The sequence below is a fragment of the Nicotiana sylvestris genome, chromosome 8 (genome assembly GCF_000393655.2).
Source record: "Nicotiana sylvestris chromosome 8, ASM39365v2, whole genome shotgun sequence".
Classification (NCBI taxonomy): Eukaryota; Viridiplantae; Streptophyta; class Magnoliopsida; order Solanales; family Solanaceae; genus Nicotiana; species Nicotiana sylvestris.
In genome coordinates, this window is record NC_091064.1 from 105695799 (window position 1) to 105721043 (window position 25245).

General features: G+C 36.8%; 1 protein-coding gene across 1 annotated transcript; it reads right to left on the reverse strand.

Moving 5' to 3' along the window:
- Positions 1-15683: 15683 nt before the first annotated feature.
- Positions 15684-21872, reverse strand: LOC104212179 (long-chain-alcohol oxidase FAO4A). Its single transcript, XM_009761387.2, has 3 exons — positions 21601-21872; positions 20783-21052; positions 15684-17696 (listed from the first exon to the last, which is right to left on the reverse strand). Exons 1-3 carry the CDS (start codon positions 21835-21837, stop codon positions 15885-15887), a joined length of 2319 nt encoding a protein of 772 aa, XP_009759689.1. The 5' UTR covers positions 21838-21872; the 3' UTR covers positions 15684-15884.
- Between the last annotated feature and the right edge of the window lie 3373 nt (positions 21873-25245).

A 25245-nucleotide genomic window follows, 5' to 3' on the forward strand; every position in this document is an offset into this window, starting at 1 on the left:
TTGCCTTATAAATCTCATTTCGTACATAAACTTTATTTTATTATTTTGGTAGCTACAAAATACGATTTTAAAAAATTATTGAAAGAGATTTTATTTACATATATTGGGGTAAGGAATCCTAATCTAGGTTAATTATTATAAGTTGAATCTATCGTTGATTTTGACTCCAAATAAAGGAATCTGAAAGAGGAAAAGAGGATTTTTAACTTGAAAGTTAAGAAAGTTTATTTTGATGTTTTAAACACCGATTTGGACTCATATTTAAAAACTAATCATATATTTAGGCTCGTGAGGTTATAGTTCACCAGTTTCCGACCTTGGTGGTGTCATGTTTTGACCATGTGAGCATGGGATTGACTTTTTGTTGATTTTTAGATGTTGATTAATGATCAAAGCTTTATTATTTGAAATTAATTTATATAGTTTTATTTGACCTCGTTGAGCATTCTTTAGCTAGGTTTTGCGTGTTTGGAGGCTAAAAGAAAAATAGCATTTTGAATGGTTGAAGCTTACTCCGAATAAAAGTAAGTATCTTGACTAACTTCGATTTGAGAGTTTATTCTTAAAAATTGACTTATGTACTATATGCTATGTGTTTGGGGATGACCTATATATGAGATAACGAGCATATGTTCAGGCATCATGGTTTATACATGTCCAGGGTAGTTATTAGGCTTTTTTATACCTTGTTCGATTACATGCCTCTACTTGTTGTATATTTCATCTGTTGTATAAGTACTTGAGCATCTTATCTATGTTAGGATAATGTTATAGGCATTTTTGACATGTCAGTTTAACATTATGGATTTCATGTACTTATCTTACATGATAGAACTGCGTAGCCATACATTGTTGCCTTATATGCACCATGCTAGCATATACATCTAGTTCTCATTATTCATATGAGTATGTTTGGACGTGTGAATTTACATTCCTGTATTGAGGCATCTGTTTGGGCGTGTGGAGTCATGTTCCTATTTTGAGATATTTGTTCAAGGTTATGAATTTACGCACCGATTGCATGTGAATATGGTTCCATCCCTCTAGAGTCACTCAAGGCTAAAATCCCATCGGCAGTGTGCGCACATGATTGTGGACACATGAATTTGTATCAGTTTTGGTATAATGACATTGTACTCTAATTGATGCATTCCTTGTGAATGCTACTTGATGCATATTCTTTTTATATGCTGTTCTGATGTCCTAATACATGTAATAATCATGCTTCGACTGTGCTTTCTAAATGCGTTGTTTCTTATTATTTCTTCTATTATCGTTTGTGATTATAAACTATGTAGGTTTATGGGATGTGAGCGTTCTTGTCAAAATGGCTCCACTACTTTGTTGGAGTTAGATTTGATACTTACTGAGTACACATTAATTTTTGTACTCATATTATACGTCTGCATAGTTTCGTGCAGATACTGAACCAGGCACCAGCGAGACCTAGGAGGGAGTCCAGTAGCTTATTAGCTGCTTGTCCATCCGCAACACCCTAATGTCACTTTATTTCATCGACTACTGTTATCTTGTTCAAACAGTGATGTATTTAAGAGATTTATGTATTTTGTTACTCTTAGCTTTCATGACTTTGTGCTACCAGTTTTTAGTGATGATGATGGTTAATTTCGCACTTATTACATTATATTTAGACTTATATTGTGATATTAGCTTTGTTTATGACTTATATCTGGGTTTAATTATGTAGATTTGCCTAGTGAGTTAGGTTAAGTATCACTAAATAACATATATAAGAACTTAGGATAAAATGCACATATTGTTAATGTGTCGCTTAAATAAACGATGATACTCATCATCTGCAATGCTCATTTTACTAATATTTCAAGTGATATACAGATGCTTAATTAAAATTTGAAGTCAGTGGATACAAATAGTGATGAAGTATTAGTCTCGCTTATTTAGATAATTATAGAATAATTTCTGACATTCATATTGTATTTATTTCATTAGATTAGTTTTTATAGAAGTATAAGTATTTTATGCTTTGGTATAATTTTTAAGTATAAGTATATTATGCTTTGGTATAATTTATTTCTTACGAATCTATATATATATATATATATAAGAGGGCTAAAAGATGATGACATGACACCTCTCTTTGACCAGCTTTATCATTTATCTTTTTTCTCAGATTTTTGGCATATATTTCACGTTTTTTGCTTTAAAAATGGTTATGCAAAAAATTAATTGTACCATAATAACATAATTAGTTATCATTTATGCTATCCTACTATTTGACGCCTTATTGTTGTACCGATACATCTTTCTTCGTAACTTCCCCTTAAGTCACTCTTTGTAATGGAGTATTATAATTACCTCCATAAATGTTTGAAAGTTTTAAATTTCATAACGGACTTGTAATTACCTCCATAAATGTCTTAAAAGTTTTTTGGACTTATATGAGGTCATATTCCAACCCAAGAATTACACCATGATTTTGTTCACTCCATAATTCGAGATTTACTCCATGTCTCGATTTATGGTTTGAAGATTTTAGAAATCTGAGATAAGAATAATATTATGCGTGTAAATAGTAGAAACTGATGTACGTGCTTAGCGTTTTATGCTCAGCAGGTGACTTTTCAAGGCCTTCGACTATGCCAACAAAGATTTGACGGTAAATAGGGTCGCTTCACTGCCTTCCGAAGACAATAGTGTTTCGGTTGCCGTCGCTGGTGGTGGCATCAGTGTTGTGCGTGGTTGGCGATGAAAAGGAAGTGGAAGAGAAAGAGAACTCTTGAGAAAAGTTGGCATCAATCCACCAAAACAATGGATGGGAAGATGTGATTCATTATTTTTCCCTTTTTATATATTTTCCATTTTCATTTTATTTCTCATCTCTTTTTGAATTATGAAAAATAAGAAAATTTTCTTTTTCATGGTTTATTATTTATCCATGCAGCTGCTAGTCAAGATAATGACAATCATATCCTCTTAACCAATTATTTTACTAAGAATTCTAATAATGTAATGTTTAGTTTCTTATCTGTTTGTTATTGTTTCCTTTTTGTTTTCAAGTTAAAGTTACCTAAATTTAAAATATTGCTAGAGAGTTAAGATATCAGACGACTTAAAATTGAGTATTTACTATACTAAGGGAATAACACAATTTTTTATATTTAAAACAATTATTATTAGCCACTAGCTTATCCAGTAATACATAATCGAAGTGATATTAATTTGGAACGAATACAAATATCCATTGTTTATATAAGTTGAGTTAGAAATTTGTGCCATTTTTAATTCTTGTGTTGCTCCTCTAAGTACCGTCCTCTTTCTCTAATATTTTAATATAGCCACTTTTCAATTTAGACATGCATAGTATTGCTACGGGGTAATATATTGTTCAATAGTTCACTTTTTTTCTTTCTGCCCTTGTATTTTGACACTAAATGTTGGAAGACTGAAGATAAATGATTTTCATAAGTAGGGATCCTATTCTTCTAACGTTTACGGTTATTTATTTCTAGGATGGTATCAAACAAAGTTGCTCGAAGAGTCTACGTTGTTTGGAGAAACACATAATTTGACTATGGATTGAGATCAATATATTGTGTTGAAGCGAGGGTAAAGAGAACGAGGAAAGAAATGAACAGAGACTCCATAATTTGGAGTTTTAGAAAGGAAGAAGGAATTGGATGCAGAAATTTTCATGCAAGAGAGGGATAATTTAATAGATGGTCTCTTCTTCTGTATCCTTCTCTTTTTCTATGTTCTTTTCTGTTTCCTTCTCTTTTCACTGTTTGTTTAAATTTTATTTGCGATAAATTAATAAGAAACTATCAATATAATATTATAAAACATATGTTTAAACAATTAATAGTAAGAACTAAGAAATAAAATATTAACAAAAATGCCTTAGAGAAAGAAAAGAAAGCATGCGATATTTAGGTTTACTTTCCGAAATTTTACATCATCATTTCTCCTTTTCTTTAGTTTTTCTATTTTATAGGTTTCCAATTCAAGCTCACATATATTGATCTAGATGAGTTTTAATAAGTTTTCAATATTTAATCTGAAATGCTCTCATAGATTCTTTAATTTTTATATAGGATCTAAAATTATATAACGATTTGAAAAGAATCATGAAAGATGGTAAAATCATGTATATATGACAGAGATTAGTATATACATTATTTGTATATAGAAATAATAACATAACTATTTAATTTTTTAATAATCGCGCGAAGTACGGACAAGTTAGAAATATTCGGGAACAGTTGAATAGATGGACATCGAGTCAAGCCTAGATTTCATTTAATGGATTGGATAAAAAACAAACAAATGAATTCAACTTTGCACCGCATTCAACTTCACGTTATTGAGGGGTGATTTTCGCAAATATCTATATTAGGACTACTAATTAACTGAATCTTCTTCTTCTTCTCCGCTTCTTCTGCACATTGTATATGTTGACACTGTCCTGGAGTTTGACCTGCAGCAGTTTGAACTCCAACAAAATTTTGCGTCGCTATTTTTCAATTATTTGCCGTATTTTTAAGCAATGATATTTTTCAATTACTAGACAAATGGCTACCTGGTAAGTTATTGCCAACCTCCTTGTTTAACCAAAAATCTGAGTCTTTGGTCAAAGCTAAAAAGAAATTCGGGTTACTGATAATCAGGAGACGAAAACAAAATACTTCTGAGAATGATGGTAAAGCAGTAAATAGTTTTGTATTTCAGTAAGATCCCAATAATATTTCGTATATTACAGATGGTGAGTTCTTCTCCTTTTATAGCTAATCCTAGGAGAAGAGGTAATGCCTTTGTCTTAATGAGGCAATTATGAGCAATAAATGACATTAAAAGAAACGTTACACAATCATTTCTTTTTAAAACAAATATTCTAACGTATTTGATATTTAATGCTATATTTAAACTCTTTTACGTCATCAGATTCGTATCTTCAACTTTTTCCGATCTTCGGTCTTTAGATGACTTGGATAGGTACGAGATTCGTACCTATTTTAGTAACGGTCCGCACCAATGTTGCTTTCTTTTTCCCTTATCTGTTGTCACCCGTGCTTCTTGGCTATTTATTGTGTTTTGACCGTTTGACCAGTCCACGTGTCATGCCACGTCACCTACAATGTAAATTCAGTTTTTTCCCAATACAGATAGTCCCCCCACTTTCCATTTATTTATCAAGTAAATAATTGGGAAGTGGATTTTCATAAAAAGGGAATTTTTGCCGTAATTAATATTATGACAAATACTGACGCTTCAATTGTCCCTTCCATTTAATGCTTTACATACGTGTCACCTTCTGATTGATTCTGCAATTCTACCCCTTTTTTCGAGACTTCTTCATTCACACTATTCACGAAATGATAGTTGCCTTTATTATAGGCTTTCCTTCATTGCACTTCTAAGTTTGACGGTTGTCATTATAAGCATTTTTAACCCTCTTTCGTTTACCTTCTTCTTCATAGATCTTCAACAAGCAATTTCTTACTTACTTGTATTTTCTCTCTCTTTTAGTACATCCTTCTTCAACAATGTCATCTCCAAATCCTAACCCTAGAAAAGTTCCAATTCTTGATCACTTCCCCAATGCCCCTACAAGACATAGGAGAGGCAGAGGAGGTAGGCTTCGGAGCTTGGGCCTAGGGTCCGCTCGTGATAGTTTATCTGGTCCTGTTCTTCTTTTCCTAATATCGGGAGTTCTATTCCGAAGACCCCTTCTTCTAAAGGTAATGAAATCCGTGATTCTTCTCAAGAACTTTTAGTCGATGAAATTGTTCCTAGTGATTTGTCTTTTGGGAGTGATAGAACGTCTCTTCAAAGGCAAATTGCAAATTTAGAAAAAGCTGACACTTATCCTTCATTAGTAACCGAGCTTACAATCCCTACCATCAGAAGGGATTGTAACTGGAGCAATAGTCTACGAATGTCAATTCCTTCCCCAAATCAAAGAATTTCTTCCTTTAGAAATGGTTATTCTTTCGTTTATACTTACCCATTTACTTTGGGTTTTAATCCTCCGGTTGACCCGGTCATTATTAACTTTTGTCGTTTCTTTAAAATCTGTTTGGCCCAAGTCGGTCCCCTAGTGTGGAGAGTGGCTTGTCTGAGATACTTATCTGCCAAAGCCAATGTCGACTTCGCCCTTTCTCACCTTATTCATTTATACCATCCCAATTTAATGCGCCATGGGGTTTTTACCTTAACTGCAAGAAGCAAAAAGGTTTTGGTAAACCCTAAAGATGACAGGGATCGTGGATGGTACACCCGTTACGTTGCTGTACGTACGGTGGACTTGCTTGGTGAAACAAATATTCCCTTCCCTGAGAAGTGGAATTTTGCACGTAAGTTTCCTTTTATTTACCGCACCTATTTTTGAGAATTCTGATTCTTTTTCTCACTTCGTCTCTTTTTGGTTTTTTGTAGCAACCATGGGAGATGTGGAACTTATTCCTAACTTCCGTGGTTGGGTAGATTCAATTTTGAAGATTGCTCCTAAGGATCAAAGAACTTGGAAATCAATTTCTTCTTTACATGGCTGGAAGGTGAAAACACATGGTATGTCCCTTTTTACACGTTTTTTTTTACATGCCAAGCACCTTTTTTTCAATGTTGATTATGTATCCTTCTTTTGATCAGGATTTGGTGTTAGAGGAATGACAGCTGAAGTAGCTATGGCCATTCGCATGTCTGCTAATGCTTCACTTGATTTGAACAAAGCTCGAGCTTCGCTTCCCAAAAGGAAAGCTATAGGAGAAAGTTCTGAGAATGAGGAAGAGGAAGATACCTCTTTAATTGCCAGGCCAAGAGTTAGGAGACGAGTCATTAATAGTGATGAAATTGAGGATACCCCTGCTCAAACTTCGTCCACCGAGCCTGTTTTGATTCATTCTGACGAGGACACCGTGCCAAAAGATACTAATGAATTAACTCAGCGTCTTTTTGATAGTGGTTTTGAGAGTGGCGAGCTCGGCCCTGTTTTTGATGAAGCTCCTATCTCCTCATTCGTTCCTATTTCCTCCATTCCTTTGCCAGTTTCCACTGCACCTGCTTCCGTTCCTGTGTCAATTTCTTTATCTTCTCCTTCCATCCCTTCTTTGACTCTTATGGCTCCTGCTGCTGTGTTTTCCTTTTCTACTACTCCTCCTTCCATGGCTCCTCCTCCCTTCGTTCAGCATACAGAGGCGGGTTCTAGCAGTAGAACCATGGCTATGAGAAGTGTTACTCTTGAAGTTCCTGCCAACCATAGCCTTTTGAGAAAGACTGGTAGAGCTGATGTTTGTCTCGAGCCTCTAATCGGTGATATTGAGAAGAAGAAGATGGAGAGCCACAGCTGCCTGACTCTGATGAATGACATAGTTCATTCTACTTTGAAGGTATTTTTCCTTTACCAACAAGTTTTTTATTTTCGATCTACAAATCCTCATTTCTATGAGTTGTCTCTGTAGGCTAACCTTATTGGTACCGAATTGATGGGAAGAATTTCCCTTCTGGAAAGATAAACCTGTGAGTCTGAAAAATCCATCCATGAGGCCGAGGAAATAGCCAAGGGAGCCCAGCTTGAAGCAGCTAATTGGAAAGAACAGTTTGAGAATGCTCAGGGGACCATAGAGGAGTTGCAAGAAAGTAGAAACCTCTTGGAGCAGCAAAAGCGTAGTTTGACTTCTGAACTAGCGACTGCCAAGGCTTCTTCAAGCCAATTTAAAAGAGATAAAGAGCTTTTGGAGTGCTCAATGTCAGAACAATTATCAAAGGCTAGTGAAGAAGTCAGGGAGCTTAAGGCACTTTTAGCCAAGAAAGAAGAATATGCAGGAGAATTAGTGCAAAGCTTGACTCAAGCTCAAGCTGACTTACATACCTCCTCTGACGAGATTCGAGCTTTAAAGAGCTCTCATGCCTCCCTTGAAGCTTCCCTTGATTCCCATTTAGCTGAACATCAAATATTGAAGAATGATCTTGCTATGTGGGAAAGGGAGTATGGACTTCTGGAGGAGAACTTCAACATAGAGGTGAGTTGGGCTTTCCTGAAATCTCGTCGTGATGCTCTGATGGAAGCTGCTCAGGAAAGCTTCGATTTGCAATCTGAATTAGCCAAAGTCTTAGACACTATCAAGAAAAGTCAACAACCTGTTGATACTCCTTCTCCTGCACTTGAAGCTCCTGGAACGGAAGAGCTTTTAAATGAAGAAGTGGCTACTGCAGCAATTGAGGTTGCAATTCCGGCTCCCGAGGGTGAAACTTCTATGACACATTCCATGGAAGCTGAAGCTCCTGTGATTCTTGCTCCCCTTGGTGATTTCAATATTCCAAGCCCAATTAAAATTGCTCTTGAAAATGAAATTGCAACTTCTGATGTTCCAACCCCTTCAGTGACTAGCTGAAAATGAAATTGTTGTTTTTGTTTTTATTAATTGGTGGTGTTATCCCTTGGCAACTTTAAGGGATCCTTTGACGAAGTCCCCAGTTATCATAATGGGGCATTAAAAAACAAATATTTTGCTGACTAAGTTTGTACTTAGTCTTTTATATTAAGAAGTTTTTATTGGTGCTTCCGTATATTTTATTCTTGCCCATTTATCTAGGACTTATAGAATAGCTTAGCATTTTTATTCTTTTAAAATGTTTTATGATTCTTCTCATGGATTATCAACATGAGGCTTATAAAAGAGGGCCCTTTTATTTTATCGACACTTAATGAAGAAGACGTCTCAACTTCATAATGGTGTTTATAATACGATGAAAGAAATAGGAATACACACGTTTTGTATGAAACAACTTTGGCAAGTTTCTATTCATGAATTTTAACAAGTGTTTGACTATTACATGTATTATAATACATCTACAACTTTCTCGTAACTGTTTTTTTTTTTTGTAACAGATTTGTACATAACATAGAATAAATAAGGTTTTTCTTCATAACCTGTTTCAGTACATAGTCATGACCCTATCTTTATATATTAAGAAGGATTTGAGAGGTGACTTTGTTTATGAGTTTTGAGAGATGACTCTGTTGTTCTCATGAATGCTGAAGACTTCGTAACTTTTTCTCAACACTTGTCTCTTTGTGGCCGACTTTTGTTCGATATTCGTATCTGCACTTCTACACGTATCTGTGTACAATATGTAGTCCCCCAAGTGTTTGAGCAGTGAAGTATGAAGCCTCGAGCACTTGTTTATTTCTTTTACTTTGGCCCTTTTCCTGAAACAGAAAGATATACGGGACTCGGAAGTGCGATTATAGATGAAGACTGCCTAACTCGTGTGTATTTCCATCAGATTAATTGTAACCCTGGCTGGGAATTTAAGAATACTCCATTTTTCCTTGCAGGTTGTGACTAATCATTTGGCACGAGTTAGGGTGTTTTGCCTAGCATCTAAAATCGTTAGTAAAACATTAATAATCCAAGAGAGAAATTTTAACATGGTGATACCTGACCGTAGGTACTTTCTCAAAAGTAATATCTTTTTAAGTGGACGATATTCCAATGTGAGGGTAAAACTTTGCCGTCCATTGTATCCAACTGGTATGCTCCTTTTCCCGCAATGTCACGGACTTTGTACGGTCCTTCCCATGTTGGACTTAGCTTTCCTGAGTTAGCAGCCTTTGCAGATTGGAACACCTTTTTAAGCACGAAGTCCCCAATTTTGAAAAATCTGAGGCGTGCTTTCCTATTGTAATATCGTTCAATTACTTGCTTTTGTGCTGCCATCCTTATCAATGCAGCTTCTCTTCTTCCTTCAAGTAAATCAAGGTTGACCCGCATCTCTTCATCATTAGATTCCTCCGTTGCCTGATCGTACCGTGTGCTTGGCTCACCTATTTCAACTGGAATTAAGGCTTCCGCACCATAAACCATTGAAAATGGTGTTTCTCCAGTGCCTGTTTTGGTCGTTGTACGATAAGCCCATAATACTCCAGGTAACACCTCAGGCCAATTACCTTTTGAATCCTGTAACCTCTTATTCAAGTTGTTGATTATGACTTTGTTAGTAGATTCCGCTTGTCCATTACCTACTGGATGGTATGGCGTAGACGTTATCCTTTTGATCTGCCAACTTCGAAGAAATTCTGTGATTTGAGCTCCAATGAATTGTGGTCCATTGTCACACACGATCTCCTTTGGTGCTCCAAAGCGGCATATTATATTTCGCCATATGAAGTCTTTAACTTCCTTCTCTCGTACCTGTTTAAATGCCCCTGCTTCTACCCATTTAGTGAAATAATCTGTAAGTACAAGTAGAAACTTTACCTGACCTTTTGCTTGTGGAAGTGGACCTACGATATCCATTCCCCATTTCATAAAGGGCCACGGGGCTATAACAGGATGTAGTAACTCAGCTGGTCTGTGCATATTGTTGCCGTACCTTTGACATTTATCATATTTGGACACAAAACTGGTTGCTTCTTCTTCCATCTTAGGCCAATAATATCCTGTGCGAATTAATGTTCTTACCAGTGACCGTCCCCCTGCGTGATTCCCACAATGTCCTTCGTGCACTTCTCTCATCACATATTCTGTTTGAGAGGGTCCGAGACACCTTGCTAGTGGTCCACCGAACATCTTTCGATAAAGATTTCCTTGATATAAACAATATCGAGCAGCTTTTTTGCGAAGCGCGTGAGCCTTTCCTTTGTCATTAGGCACGGTACCGTGCTGTAAAAAGGCAACAATTTCGTTTCTCCAATCCCATGTTAAATGATTAAAATTTACCTCGTTTTATCAGATTCGAGAACGGAATGAAATAAATATATGACTGAAGCATTTGTATCGTTTGCTACGTCTGTTGCAGATGCGAGATTTGCTAAAGCATCTGCCTCTACATTCTCATCTCTTGGGATCTGCACTACTTTCCAAGTTTGGAATTGCTTTATTAACTCCCGTACCTTTGCGAGGTATTCTTGCATTCGCGTCTCTCTGGCTGTATAAGTCCCCAGCATTTGATTGACCACGAGTTGAGAATCACTCTTGATTATAATCTGTGTTATGTCGAGTTCTCGTGCCAATTCTAAACCTGCAATTACAGCCGCATACTCTGCTTCATTGTTAGTTATAGAATGACATTTTATAGCCTGTCTAATAGTCTCACCCGCAGGTGGTACGAGGACTATCCCTAGGCCTGCCCCTATTACATTAGATGAACCATCAGTGAATAAAACCCAAGTCCCTGGGTTTGCACCATTAAAAACTAGTAATTCTTTTTCTGCTTCTAAATGCATCCCCTGGCTAAAATCAGCCACGAAATCAGCTAGTACTTGAGATTTTATAGCGGTCCTGGGTTGATAAACAACTTCATATTCACTTAGTTCTATAGCCCATTTTGCTAATCTTCCTGAAAGTTCGTGTTTATGCAAAATATTTCGAAGCGGAAAAGCAGTAACTACATTAATGGGATGACATTGAAAATAAGGTCTTAATTTTCTAGATGCCATGATCAAAGCTAATGCTAATTTTTCTAGCTGTGGGTATCGTGTCTCAGCATCTAATAAGGACTTACTTACATAATAAATAGGAGATTGTTTACCTTGGTCCTCGCGGACTAAAACAACACTCACCGCGACTTCAGATACGGCCAGATAGATGAGAAGTTTTTCCCCCACCTTTGGTTTTGCCAACAACGGTGGTTTTGACAAATAAGCTTTCAAATTTCTAAGGGCTTGTTGACAATCTTCATTCCATTCAAAATGATCTTGCTTTTTGAGTGCAGAGAAAAACTTAAAACACCTTTCTGAGGATTTGGAAATAAATCTCCCCAAAGCTGCAATTCTTCCCGTTAATCTTTGTACTTCCTTTTTATTAGTAATGATATCAGGGATTTCTTCTATTGCTTTGATCTGAGAAGGATTCATTTCAATACCATGGTTAGAAACAAGAAAACCCAAAAACTTACCTGATGCAACTCCAAATGCACATTTTTCTGGGTTGAGTTTCATATTAAATTTTCGCAAAATTTCAAATGTAACAGATAGATGAGAAATATGATCATGAGATCGCTGGGTTTTGACGAGCATATCGTCTATATATACCTCCATTGTTTTCCCTAAATGTTCTTGGAACATTTTGGTGACCAACCTTTGATAGGTTGCCCCAGCATTTTTGAGACCAAAGGGCATTACTTTATAACAGTAAGTCCCCCTGTCTGTGATGAAAGAAGTTTTTTCTTCATCACCAGGATCCATTTTAATTTGATTATATCCCGAGTATGCATCTAAAAAACTTAAAAGTTCATGACCTGCAGTTGCATCAATTAGTTGGTCTATATGCGGTAAAGGAAAGGAATCTTTTGGACAGGCTTTGTTTAGATCGGTATAATCCACACAAACGCGCCACTTACCATTTTTCTTGGGTACGACCACCGTGTTAGCTAGCCAATTAGGATACTTTACCTCACGGATCGATCCGATTTTTAATAATTTTTGGACCTCATCCTGAATCACCTGGTTCATGAAAGCACCTTGCTTTCTTTTATTTTGCTTTATTGGTGTGAAACAAGGGTCCTCATTGAGTTTGTGAGTCATCACATCTGGTGGTATCCCTGTCATATCAGCATGGGACCAAGCAAAGCAGTCTAAGTTAGCTTTTAAAAATTCGATTATCATACCTCGCATGTTTAAGCTTAAATTGGCTCCGACATAAACCTTCCGTTCAGGCCATTGCTCAAATAATATCACTGCCTCGAGCTCTTCAATTGTCGTTTTGATGCTTTCATTTTCTTCATGTTCCTGAATTGTGTCAGGCCTTGAGTCCAAATCTGGCTTTTCTTGTTCAGCTGAAGTTTGATCTTTTTTACCTTCAACTGTTTCCTGTAATTGCTATTTTTCTTTATTTACGTTGCTCGTACTTGTTACAGCGTTGACACTTCTAGCCATCTGCTGATCCCCACGAATTTGGCAAATTCCCCATGGTGATGGGAATTTAATAACTTGATGTAGAGTTGATGGGACAACATCCATATCGTGTATCCATGGTCTCCCCATGATCATATTGTAGGCCATTTCCATATCAACTACCTGAAATTTAGTTTCTTTAACAACACCCGTAGCAAAAGTTGTTAGAATTACCTCTCCTTTTGTTACCACACTTGAATTGTCGAAGCCTGACAAGGTGTGCGCCTTGGGTATCATTTTGTCTTCAGCTTGCATTTCTCGTAGTACCCTTAGTAATATAATATTTACAGAACTCCCTGGATCAATCAAAACTCGTTTTACATTAGTATCATGTACAAGTAAAGATATTACCAGTGCGTCATTATGTGGAGTTGTCACTCCTTCGGTATCTGCGTCATCGAACGAAATACTTTCATTTTCTAGGACCTGCCGCACCCGTTTCCCGTGTGTAATTGTTAACTTAGAAACCTTGTTGGAGGCTGTGTAGGTTATGCCGTGAATATCTTTTCCCCCACTTATCACATTCATTGTCCTCTTGGGTGAAGGAGGTTGTGGTGGCTCTTGCCTGTTTTTCATAAAAGCTTGTTTTCCTTTCTCGCTAAATAACTCAGTGAGGTACCCTTGCTTCAATAGATGATCCACTTCACTCTGTAAGAATCTACATTCTGAAGTTTTGTGCTCGTGATCATTGTGGAATTCGCACCAATGATCTGGATTGCGTCTATTTGGATTTGACCGCATCTCTTTTGGACACCGTACCTTATCTCCCATGCTTCTTAAAACAGCTACGAGCTCGGAGGTAGAGACATTAAAATTATATCCGCCGAATCGTGCCTTTAAACTTCTGTCATCATCTCGTGATTCTTGTCTGTTCCGATCATTCCTGAACTTTGAAGAAGAACCAGAGTCCCTGTTCCTCGATTTTTGATCATATTGCTGGCTATCTTGTTTCGACCGTGGGTCTTTTCCTGCAGGTCCCATATATGGATCGTACCTGTTTTTACCTGATCTTTTTCGGTTTCAGATCTTCGGGACCACCCCTTTCTTCATGATGAAACTTAGGTACGGTATCTTCTTCAATTCGCAGCTTCGTACTATACCTGTTGTAAACATCATTCCACGTGGTTGCAGGAAATTCTCGAAGGCTTTCTTTGAGTCGTCTCGTGGCTTCAGAACTTTTGTCATTTAAATTACTTGCAAAGGCTATTGCAGCCCAGTTGTCAGGCACACGAGGTAGAGTCATTCTTTCACGCTGGAATCTATCAACAAAATTTCTAAGCAACTCTGAATCCCCTTGTTTGATTTTGAAAATATCTTCCATTCTTTTCTCAACCTTTTGTGCTCCCGAATGTGCTTTAATAAAAGAATCTGCAAGCTCAGCAAAAGAATTAATAGAATTTTCAGATAAAAGAGAATACCAGGTTAATGCACCCTTGGTGAGTGTTTCTCCAAATTTCTTGACCAGTACTGATTCAATTTCTTGTTTGGTCAAGTCGTTGCCTTTCACGCCTGTTGTAAATGCAGTCACGTGGGTCTGTAGTACCATCATATTTCGGGATGTCAGGCATTTTGAACTTTTTCGGAATTGGAAGGGGAGCAGCACTTGGCTTCCATGGTTGTTGTGAGTATTTGTCCATGTCTACTCCTTTTATTACAGGCGGAACTCCAGGGATTTGCTCAATACGCTCATTTTGTTCCTTAATCTGTTTCTGCAAGGTTAGTACTAAATTTTGCAAATATGAATTATTTGAATTACCTGGTCCCCCTTCCTGTGGTTCACTGGGGGTTGCTCCGTTTCCAGAATTATCAAGACCAGAACGGGGATTCTCCAATGTATTATTATTAGGAGTTGGTGTGGGTGGTGCACCAGGCAATCGACTAACAAGTGCCTGAAGAGCTTTGCCGACCTGTGCATCAATTAGCTTTTGTAAAGCTTCAGTTGTTACTCCTTCAAAGTGCTCAGATTGTTCTTGTTGATCAGCACGGGATTCAGTAACAAGAGTGCCTTCACGAGATTGACGTGGTGAATCTGGAGGGGAGGGAACCACGTCACCTTGATTTTGATGGATTTGATTTTCATGGTTTCCCAATGTGTTATTACTGTTATTGTCGGTGTTGTTGTTTGACATGGTGACGACAATGGACAAGATATAGATTAAAAGAAAAGATTATCAGATTCCCGGTAACGGAACCAATTTGTTTAACAAAAAATCTGAGTCTTTGGTCAAAGCTAAAAAGAAATTCGGGTTACTGATAATCAGGAGACGAAAACAAAATACTTATGAGAATGATGGTAAAGCAGTAAATAGTTTTGTATTTCAGTAAGATCCCAATAATATTTCGTATATTACAGATGGTGAGTTCTTCTCCTTTTATAGCTAATCCTAGGAGAAGAGGTAATGTCTTTGTCTTAATGAGGCAATTATGAGCAATAAATGACATTAAAAGAAACGTTACACAATCATTTCTTTTTAAAACAAATATTCTAACGTATTTGATATTTAATGCTATATTTAAACTCTTTTACGTCATCAGATTCGTATCTTCAACTTCTTCCGATCTTCGGTCTTTAGATGACTTGGATAGGTACGAGACTCGTACCTATTTTAGTAACGGTCCGCACCAATGTTGCTTTCTTTTTCCCTTATCTGTTGTCACCCGTGCCTCTTGGCTATTTATTGTGTTTTGACCGTTTGACCAGTCCACATGTCATGCCACGTCACCTACAATGTAAATTCAATTTTTTCCCAATACACTCCTCTGTTGCTCATTAACTTATTCCACATCTTCTACATAGGAATCTCTGGCATTGTGAAAACGAAAATATTAGTCACTGCATATTTACTAGAATATAATTTGGCAAGATACATGGATCCCTCTTAATCAGAATGATTCGCGATCTGGGGCTTGTTTATACAATTATTTTTCCTTACTCACACAAACTTCAATAAACATAAACTACTTTTTCACAAAAACAAATCTTCATGCTTCCCATTGTACGAATGCCATTTTATCCCATCTTTTGATTCTTAAGAAGTTGAAGAACAGATTGTGCAGTACAATAAGAAATTGCCTGAATTGTGACCATTGGATTCACTCCAATAGCAGTTGGAAACACACTTGAATCTCCAAGAAACAAACCTTCTACTTCCCATGTCTCCCCTTTAGAATTAACCACTGAAGTTGTTGGATCCTCTCCCATTCTACAACTTCCCATTTGATGTGCTGAACATATAGGAACTGAATGATTCCCAATTTTTATTGAACTTTCTTCTTTCACAAATCTCTCAAACTCCTTCAAACTTTCATCTTTCACGTTCAAACTCCTCCCTTTTCCATGTTGAGTTCCAATTGCTTCTGCACCAGCAGCTGCCAAGATTCTTAGCATCTTCTCTAGGCCTAATTTTAGATTTTCTTCATCAATTCGATCCATCTTATAAGTTACTGAATAGGGTGAGAATGCTTCCCCTGATCCCATGTCTCTTGCCAACGCTAAAAGATACGCGGTTCTTGAATATTTGCACATCCTCATCTTAATATCTAGGCCTGAAACCCATGGCATTAGTGCTGAAAACATGCCAGGGTGCAAACCTGGAGTTTGTATGATTGCACCATATCCTGATCCTTCGAAATTCGCCACGACTTTAGACATTGCTGTCATTATTCCTCCTTCGTAACTTTTCTTGTTCGCCTCAGGCCATAATACATTACAATCAGATGGAGTATCTGGAAAGTATCCCCAGGCGATAACGACTGGATGGAGATGTAAGTTTCTGCCGATATTTGGATTCTTTAAGCCACTTTTCTTGAGCAATGAAGGTGTGCTAAGAGCACCACATGCTACAATTGTGACTTTTGATTTCACCATGCAAATTTCTCTCACCCCTTTTCCATTTTGAAATGCAAAAGCAACTCCAATGGCTTTACTTTTTCCTGAGTTGTCATTCTTTTTTACATGGATCACTTCCAATGCTTCACATTCAGGAAGTATTGCACCATTACCTGATTTGACCAAATCCACTAGCCATGTCTCAGCTGTGCCTTTTTTCTTCCCATCTTTGCATCCCATGCTACACCATCCACAGTAATGATCCGACTGCGCGTTCCTAGGTATTGTTTCCACTTGATATCCCAATTCTTGACACCCTTTTCTCAAAATCATGTTTTGGAAACCTTCATCCTCAATTTCAGACTGAACTCCCATTTTTTCACATACGACCTTCAAAGCCCCCTCGTAAAATTCACTTTGAAACAGTTCGAGTTTGTACTTTTCAGACCATTCTTTTAGAACATGTTGTGGAGTTTGAATCGAAGCTGACCAATTAATCGTCGAGCCACCACCAACAGTGGATCCAGCAAGTAGCATAATGTCCATGTCCTTGCTTGTTAATAGTCCATTTCCAAGGTACATTTGATCCATTGAAGGACCTTCAAGAAGGGAAAGATTTGTTCTTGCAAGATAACTTCCTTTTTCTAGGACAAGAACTTTGTGACCAGCTTTTGCAAGAATACCAGCTATAACTCCACCACCAGAGCCTGAACCAACTACCACAGCATCACATTCAATTGTGAAATTAGGGCACTCTGTACTTCTCCTTGTGTCGTTGAAATTATGGGGTTTTGAGACAGAAAATCCCAATTTTTGCAGCCTCTCGAACGCCTTTTTTTGTGATTGTTTTAGACTGATGATTCCTTGGTAAAGTGGTCCAAATAGTTGTTCTTCTTCTTGATCTTGAACTCCTTGATTTTGCTTCTTAAAATCAGGATCAGGTCCAGAGTAGCCAAGTGCTTTCCATGAAGGATTCTGGCTTTTCTCATTCACCTAACAAGAAATTAAGATTTTCACTTTCAGGAAAGATTAATAAAGAAGAAGAAGAAGAAGCAGAAAGTAAACTTTAATCAGGTTGAATATGAGTTTTAACATATTTATTCATCAAGTTAAGCTGGAGCTAGGTGGTGGAAGAATTGAACAGAAAAGAATCTTGAGTTCTAATGCAACAATTTTCCAATACTGTTGGAAAATATAAAGTCATCATTTCATTTATACGAAAAGGATCCTTGTAGCAACAGCAAAGTTGTCTTCATATGACCTATACGTGACGAGTCCGACCAGTGGAAGCAGTCACTAATGCTTGTGTTAGGGTAGGCTATCTACATCATATACCCAATGAGGGGTACGACCCTTCTCTGAATCCTGCGTGAATGTGAGATGTTTTGTACACCGACCTATTTTTTATAAAATCTACGATGAATATTATGAATTTATGGGCTTCATTTATGACATGGTTTAGAATAGCATATTTACTTGAATACTAGATCTTATGTTTCGAGAATTATTTCGTTATATTTTTGTTTTCTAGTTAGAGTGCATCACGGCAAGTTCAGATTGTGACCTTCTTTCAAGTTCCAATGGAAATGTGATGTTGAGTGTGCATCTAAATCACTTAAAAATAACTGATTTTTCCTATATTACGTTGCTCAGAAAATCAAAACGCCCGAAAATTGCATCAAACAACAAGAAAGCCAAATAGGCACTCTAATCAGCAAAAATGCCACGGTGACTATGCCGTGTCATCTCTGATAATTTCAGTTATTATCACTAATTAAACTATATGGTTTATTGTAGTAAAATCATAAAACTCGATAAATAAAAGTTACCTACCTGGTGATTTATTTTACACATTACAATAATGCTTCTCGTATGATGACACGGCATAGCCACATAAGTGAAGGAGAGATGTGCATCTCATGTTATCTTGATTTAAAAAAGAAAAATGGAAGCAAAATTAGAAGAACAGGTACCTAATTACATTGCTTTAATTAAAGTTCTTTAATGCCTTAAGCCAAGCATATCTAATGTGATTTAAGGAGTGGTATAAATGACAAACGAAAAGGAAGTTCCCAATGGACTAAACAAGCAACACTATATATAGCATTCGGATGCATTGCGTGTGTCATCGTAATCGTTATCTATCATAACTGCATTCTTCCATATTTGTGTAAACCATAATAAAAGTAGTAATTAATTGTTTCTTTCAAAGTTGTCCCAACTGAACTTGTGTCGTGTGGATTAGTTTGGTAGGCTACAACATCAATAATTTCAAGTCAATTTCTTCCCCTCCTCCCCCTAGAGGGTGGTTGAAACCTTCAATAATTTTAAGAAAATGAGGGCTGAGTTAAACTTTTAGCAGAGTGCTCAATGCAGTAGGTCATCTAAAAATTTAATTTTAATTTAGCCTTATTTATCCAATGTATACAGTAATTTTTTTGAGTTTTATACTTTTAGATTTTTTAGATACAAATTAAGACGTTAATTGCATATCCTTTTTTTTATCGTTGTTATTACTAAGTATCTTTTTCGTAAGCAACTTCTTCTAATGTTTCTTTTTTAATTGACAATATAGTCAATTCATTTAATCTTCCTGAGACCATGTTAATCTTAGGTAAAATTTTATTTATTTTTATTTTGCAAAACATGGGTCAATTGAAGCAACGGATACAAAAACTATTAACATTACTTTAATAAGCAACATAATCATTTGAAAAAGAATCAAGTCATTTTATTTGATTAAATATATCAATTTAGAGTATTATTATATGCTATTTGTACAATTTTTCTTAGGTAATCTTAAAAATAAGTTTAAATTATCTATATGGAGATAACTTGGTTGTGCACAATGCACATGGAGTTTGAAAGAAGAAGCTGTACACAACTACAATTGTAAAAGAGATTGATTCAAGTTGGAGCCAAATTACATGAAAATAGTAAACTTGATGGAGTGTGCACATAGAGTTAGAAAGAAAGAAACTGTACATAGCCGTAAGTGTTAAAGAGATTGATTTCTAGTTGGAGCCCAATTACATGACATTTTCATACGTTCAACCAAATTCCTAAAAATAGCATCGTTTGGAACTATGTGATTAATGAGTATTGACGTCGGCAAGCAGCTAGTAAATCAATGAAAGATTTACAGTACTTGTCATTAATAATAAATACTACTCCCTCCTTTTCAAACTAGAGGAAGTAATTTTTTTTTTTAAGTTTGTTCCAAAATAAATGACACATTTCTAAATTTAGAAATAATTCAATTTTAAACTCTTCATTTTTCTCATTTTACCCTTAATGTGAAGCTTTTATAACCACACAAATGTCATGGTCCCATAAAGTTTTTACCCCTTAGCTTTTAAGATCATAAGTTTTAAAAATTTCTTCTTTTTTTCTTAAACTTCGTACCGAATCAAACTGGCTCATCTAAATTGAAATGGAGGGAATAGTATACATGTAAGAAGAGTATAGTCTCTAGGGCCTCATATCTTTTGGGGCGTAAAGCAAGAGGGACTGAGCCGCCCCTTAAATTAATTTTAATTTTATCAAGAATTTAAATTATAATACATTATTAGTGTACGAAATTTTTTACATCATCAAATCATTCAAAAGAAATTTATAAGTAATAAAAGTTCTTAAAATATGAGATTTTGTAATCCTGAAAATAAGACTTGTGCACGATACACTCTTGGGAACTACCACAAACATCTAAAACTTGTGACACTAGCTAGCTCATTTTATAAAGTTTAGTACCCCTTCCAGTCCAGCAAACATCTTAACGACGAAATTCTTAAGGAAAACGAAGAAGAAGATCGAGAGAACCAAAAAAATAAGGTTTGCAATTTTGCATGCATGCCAAATGTATTTTCTGTTTGAGAGCACTCGAATGAGTAAATGCAATTTCAACCAACGCGCAATATGATTGGTGAATATTATTGATGGAGAAGAAAAACAAAAGAGGGTAGCTGAGCGGGGCCATAAATTTTACTTAGCATAAGGTAGCTCTACAATTAATGAGACTATACCTTAATGACAAATTAAAATGGTTGGCTGTAAATGTAAATGAATAAATATTTAAATACCTGAGTGAAGAATACTAGGAGAACCAGAATTTTGATGGCAGAAAAGAGAATCCTTAGGAGTTTGAAACAGCTTGTTGACCATGATAGGACTATCTCTTCTCTCTGGTTTGGTGAAATCCTAGAGAAGCTCTGCAAGTATGGAAATTGGCTTGACAAGCTTGCCTTACCACAAAGTATTAAAGTTCCTATCCTCGTTGACAATAGCCATAGTGCTAATTTGCACAAGTTCAGCTTAGGATGATGCAATCTATTGCTTATCATCCATGCAATCTGATAAAAGTAATAAACAAAAGAGAAGGCATTTCATACGAGGAATTTAATTAGATGAAAAAATAACAAAAGCTTTTACAAGGCCAGGAATGTGATAATATTTACTTATAATGTAAATTTTAGTATTTTCGTAGATTGTTATTACTGCCTAAAGTTTAACTGCATTCTTGGATTCGATGTCATTTTATCTTACTGTTATTCCTACTTGTTGCAGTTACTTTTTTCTTTTTCAGTCGTTCTCTGACCGAAGGTCTATCGGAAACAGCATCTTTCCCTTCCAGGGTAGAAGTAAGGTTGTGTACATTTTACCCTCCCCAGACCCCACTTGTGGGAAAACGCTGGTTTATTGTTGTTGGTGTTGTTATTTTACTTGGAATGAGTAATATTCTCATGTGAATTGGAAAAAAAAAGTTAGAAAATAGAACAAATAACATGATCTAAGAAATGTAGCCAAAAAGGCTGTACACTGTACTAATTCGCGCCTCAAAAAGAAAAAAAAAACAAAGGGGAAGAGGAGAAGAAACGAGAAGCCAAAAAAAACCTCTTACATGTTGAGGAGTTCCAGTCATGGATGCTGAAGTTTGGAGGAAGTTAGTGAAAGGATCATCAATGGCTTCATTTTGATAAAAGGAATTAGCATCAATGGAAGGTAAAATAGTGTCACAAAGAGCAGTAAGAGAGTCCATCTGGTTAGAGGAAAGTGTCCCTAACTCAACCTTTTTTTCTGGTACTGGAACAACAATACTGCTTCCTTTGCGGAAAATGTAACCATTTTTTTGACCCATTTTTTCTCAATGTTGTTTCTTGTGAGAATGCATATTAAGTACATTTAACTAGGCATTTATAGAGAGAGAACTCAATGCATATTAAAGAGGCACCCCACCCCGGCCCCTACGTCTCTGACACCAGCCGATTAGGTTGGTGTGGGGTGGGGTGGAGAGGGAGGTAGGTTTAATAACAAACAGAGGCCTACGATTTGGACCTTGTGTTTGCGGTGGGGGTCAATTACTCAGTGTATACTGTACTCCTTTCTCGATCTCCTTCTATAATTGTCTCAATCAAAATTTACTCTTCGAACTAACTTTTTTACTTGCTACAAAATGGAGAATGACACACTAATTCACAAAAACAAAATTATTTATCTTTACCTATATATTTATTTTTCTACTAATCAAACTAATTACATTTCCTATTTATAGTAGTTTTTTTGAGAAATTTTCTCTTTTTCCTCCAATTCTTTTTTATTTATGTGCTTCTTCTTTTTTTCCTTTTTTTCTTTCTTTTCTCCTTTTCTTTTTTTATCGTTTTGTTCTTCTTCTTCTTCTTTTTCTTTTTTTTTCTCTTTTATTCATTTATTTTTTCCCAAATCGTATTATTATTATTTTTATATAACTTATTTCACATTCAAATTTGACTCCTTTATTTTTTTTCTTTTTATTTTTTTCTTTATTTCTTGTTCCTTTTCTAATTCTATGTTATCGCCATGTAAACCTTAATCTCCTTCCCTACAAATATCAGTAGCACAACCAGTTATGGAGCAAGAAAACATAGTCTATGGCCACCAAATCTCCATATGTCACGACCCGAAACCCCGATTCAGTCGTGATGGCGCCTCTCGTGAAGACAAGGCTAGTCAACCAACTCATTTTGCCTTTTCAGAATAGTCAATATTAATAAACAGTTTTAACATAATTAAATAACCACAGTCTAAACAAAAGATTTCTTCATTAAGTGTGGAATACAACCCAAACACAGCCCAAACCGGGGTGTCACAAGTCACGAGCATATACTAGAGTATGAATGCAACTACAAGGTCTGAAATATACAAAAAAGGACTAATGAACAAAAAGGGGAGAAAAGCGGTGCTGCGAACGCTGATAGTCACCTTGCTAAACTCCGGTAACTCTGCCTCCGATCAGCCAAAACCCGCTACCGGATGTATAAATGCATGCATCTGCACACAAGGTGCAGGGAGTAAAGTAAGTACTCCAACTCAGTGAGTAATAAAGGTAAATAACAACTTAGCAGTAAGAAATCACGTAAAGCAAACCATCATGCTGTATAGAGCAGTGTAAAACCCTTTGAGAAAAGCAGTGAAGCTGTGAAATCTTTAGAAATATCTTAGCTCAATTTAAACCTCTTTTGAGAATGACATTTTTCAACAATTACGCAATGATTTCAAAACAGTTAGTGCCGATAAGCATAGAAAATCCGCCCCTCGAGCACAAATACCACAGTATAACAGGTAAAATGACAAGTAAATGTGAAAGATGAACACATAAAAGTTTGCCCCTCGAGCAATATCTCAGAACAGTACCAGCCCCTCGGGCTCACTCTCAAAACACTCTCAGTCCCTCGGGCTCTCTCTCTCTCAGAACACTCTCAGAATAGTATCAAATAGTAACCGTTGCGGCGTGCAGCCCGATCCATATATCGTCGACGGCACTTACTGGGGGTGTGCAGACTTCGGGAGGGGACCCTTACGGCCCAAACGCAATATCAAGCCACCTCGTGGCATATAAATGTATCTCAGGCCCTCGGTCTCACATCACTCGGCACTCGACCTCACATCACTCAAGCCACCTCGTGGCATATAAATGTATCTCAAGCCCTCGGCCTCACATCACTCAGCATATCCTCACATATGGCCCTCAGCCTCACTCAGTCCGAAAATCATCACAAGCCCCTCGGGCATTAGTATAATAGTAGTTCTCAACCCAAAACATCATTAGAAATATCATTTAAGTTTCAAATCTGAGTAAAAGTGGTTGAGTTTGTAAAATAGTATTAAACAATAGGATTGAGTTCAAGTAATATGTCAAAATAGTGAGGAAACAGTGATAACAATCGCCGAAGGGTTCAAATAGTTGGCACGAAGCCCAAATATGGCAATCAGCCTAAATCATGATGCTAACAATTAAGTTTTAGTCAAATATACAGTAAAATCATCAATCGGGATGGACCAAGTCACAATCCCCAGTAGTAAATGACCCCACGCTCATTATCAAGCGCGTGTCTCACCTCAATATATCACTACGATGTGCAATCCGGGGTTTCAAACCCTCAGGATATCATTTTCAATCATTACTCACCTCGAACCGAAAATCTCTAGCTGGCGACGCCTTTGCCCCTCAAATTGGCCTCCACGTGCGTCGAATCTATCCAAAATCAGAACGAATTCATCACAATATTCTAAGGGAGCAAAGCCTAAGCAAAAACAATCAAAAAATATCGAAAATCCCGAAATTAGCAAAACCCGAGCCCCAGGCCCACTGCTTGAAACTCAGAAATTTTCACATCAACGGGTTCCTTATCCTTCCACGAGTTCATACATATCAAAAGTTCTCAAATCCGACCTCAAATGGCCCTTCAAATCACAATTTAAAATCTCAAAATCCCAAGCCCTAGTTCTTCCATTTTTAGCTAAATTTCCATAAGTTTCTAGGTTAATTTCACAATAGAATCACGTTTTTTGTTCATAAATCTTATCTCCAATCAATTCTCCTTGAATCCCTCTTTAATTTCCCTCAAAGAGCTCTCAAAATACTCAACTATGGAGGAAAAATGCCTCAAAATCGTGGATGAAATATTTTATAAACTTTCTGCCCAGCTCTGCAATTCCTTCATCGTGATCGCGGCCCAAGCCTCGCGATCACGAAGAGCAAAAATTCCAAGACTCCCAAATGCACTATGCGAACGTGATACCTACTATGCGAACGCGATGCCTTACTTTCCAGACCTACGCAAATGCGAACCAGATGATGCGAACGCGAAGAACAAATCCACTGGACCCCCCAAAGACTTATACGCGAACGCGAACCACTGCATGCGAACGCGAAGCACAAGGTCAAGGCCCTCCGCGAATGCAAGACCTCAAACGCGAATGCGAAGCCGAACTCAGGCCAACCCACATTCCTTCTACGTAATTGCGATGGACCTCACGCGATCGCGAAGGCTAAAATCATCTGCAACAACTGTTGAAATTTTTGCAACTTCTCAACATAGAAAATGGTTCGATTGACCATCCGAAACTCACCCGAGGCCCTCGGGACCTCAACCAAAAGCACCAACACATCCTAAAACTTCATTCAAACTTGCTCCAATCATCAAAACACCTCAAACAACATCAAATTACCCAAAACTCATCGAATTCAAGCCTAAGTTTCCAAAAACTTCCGAAATATACTTTCGAT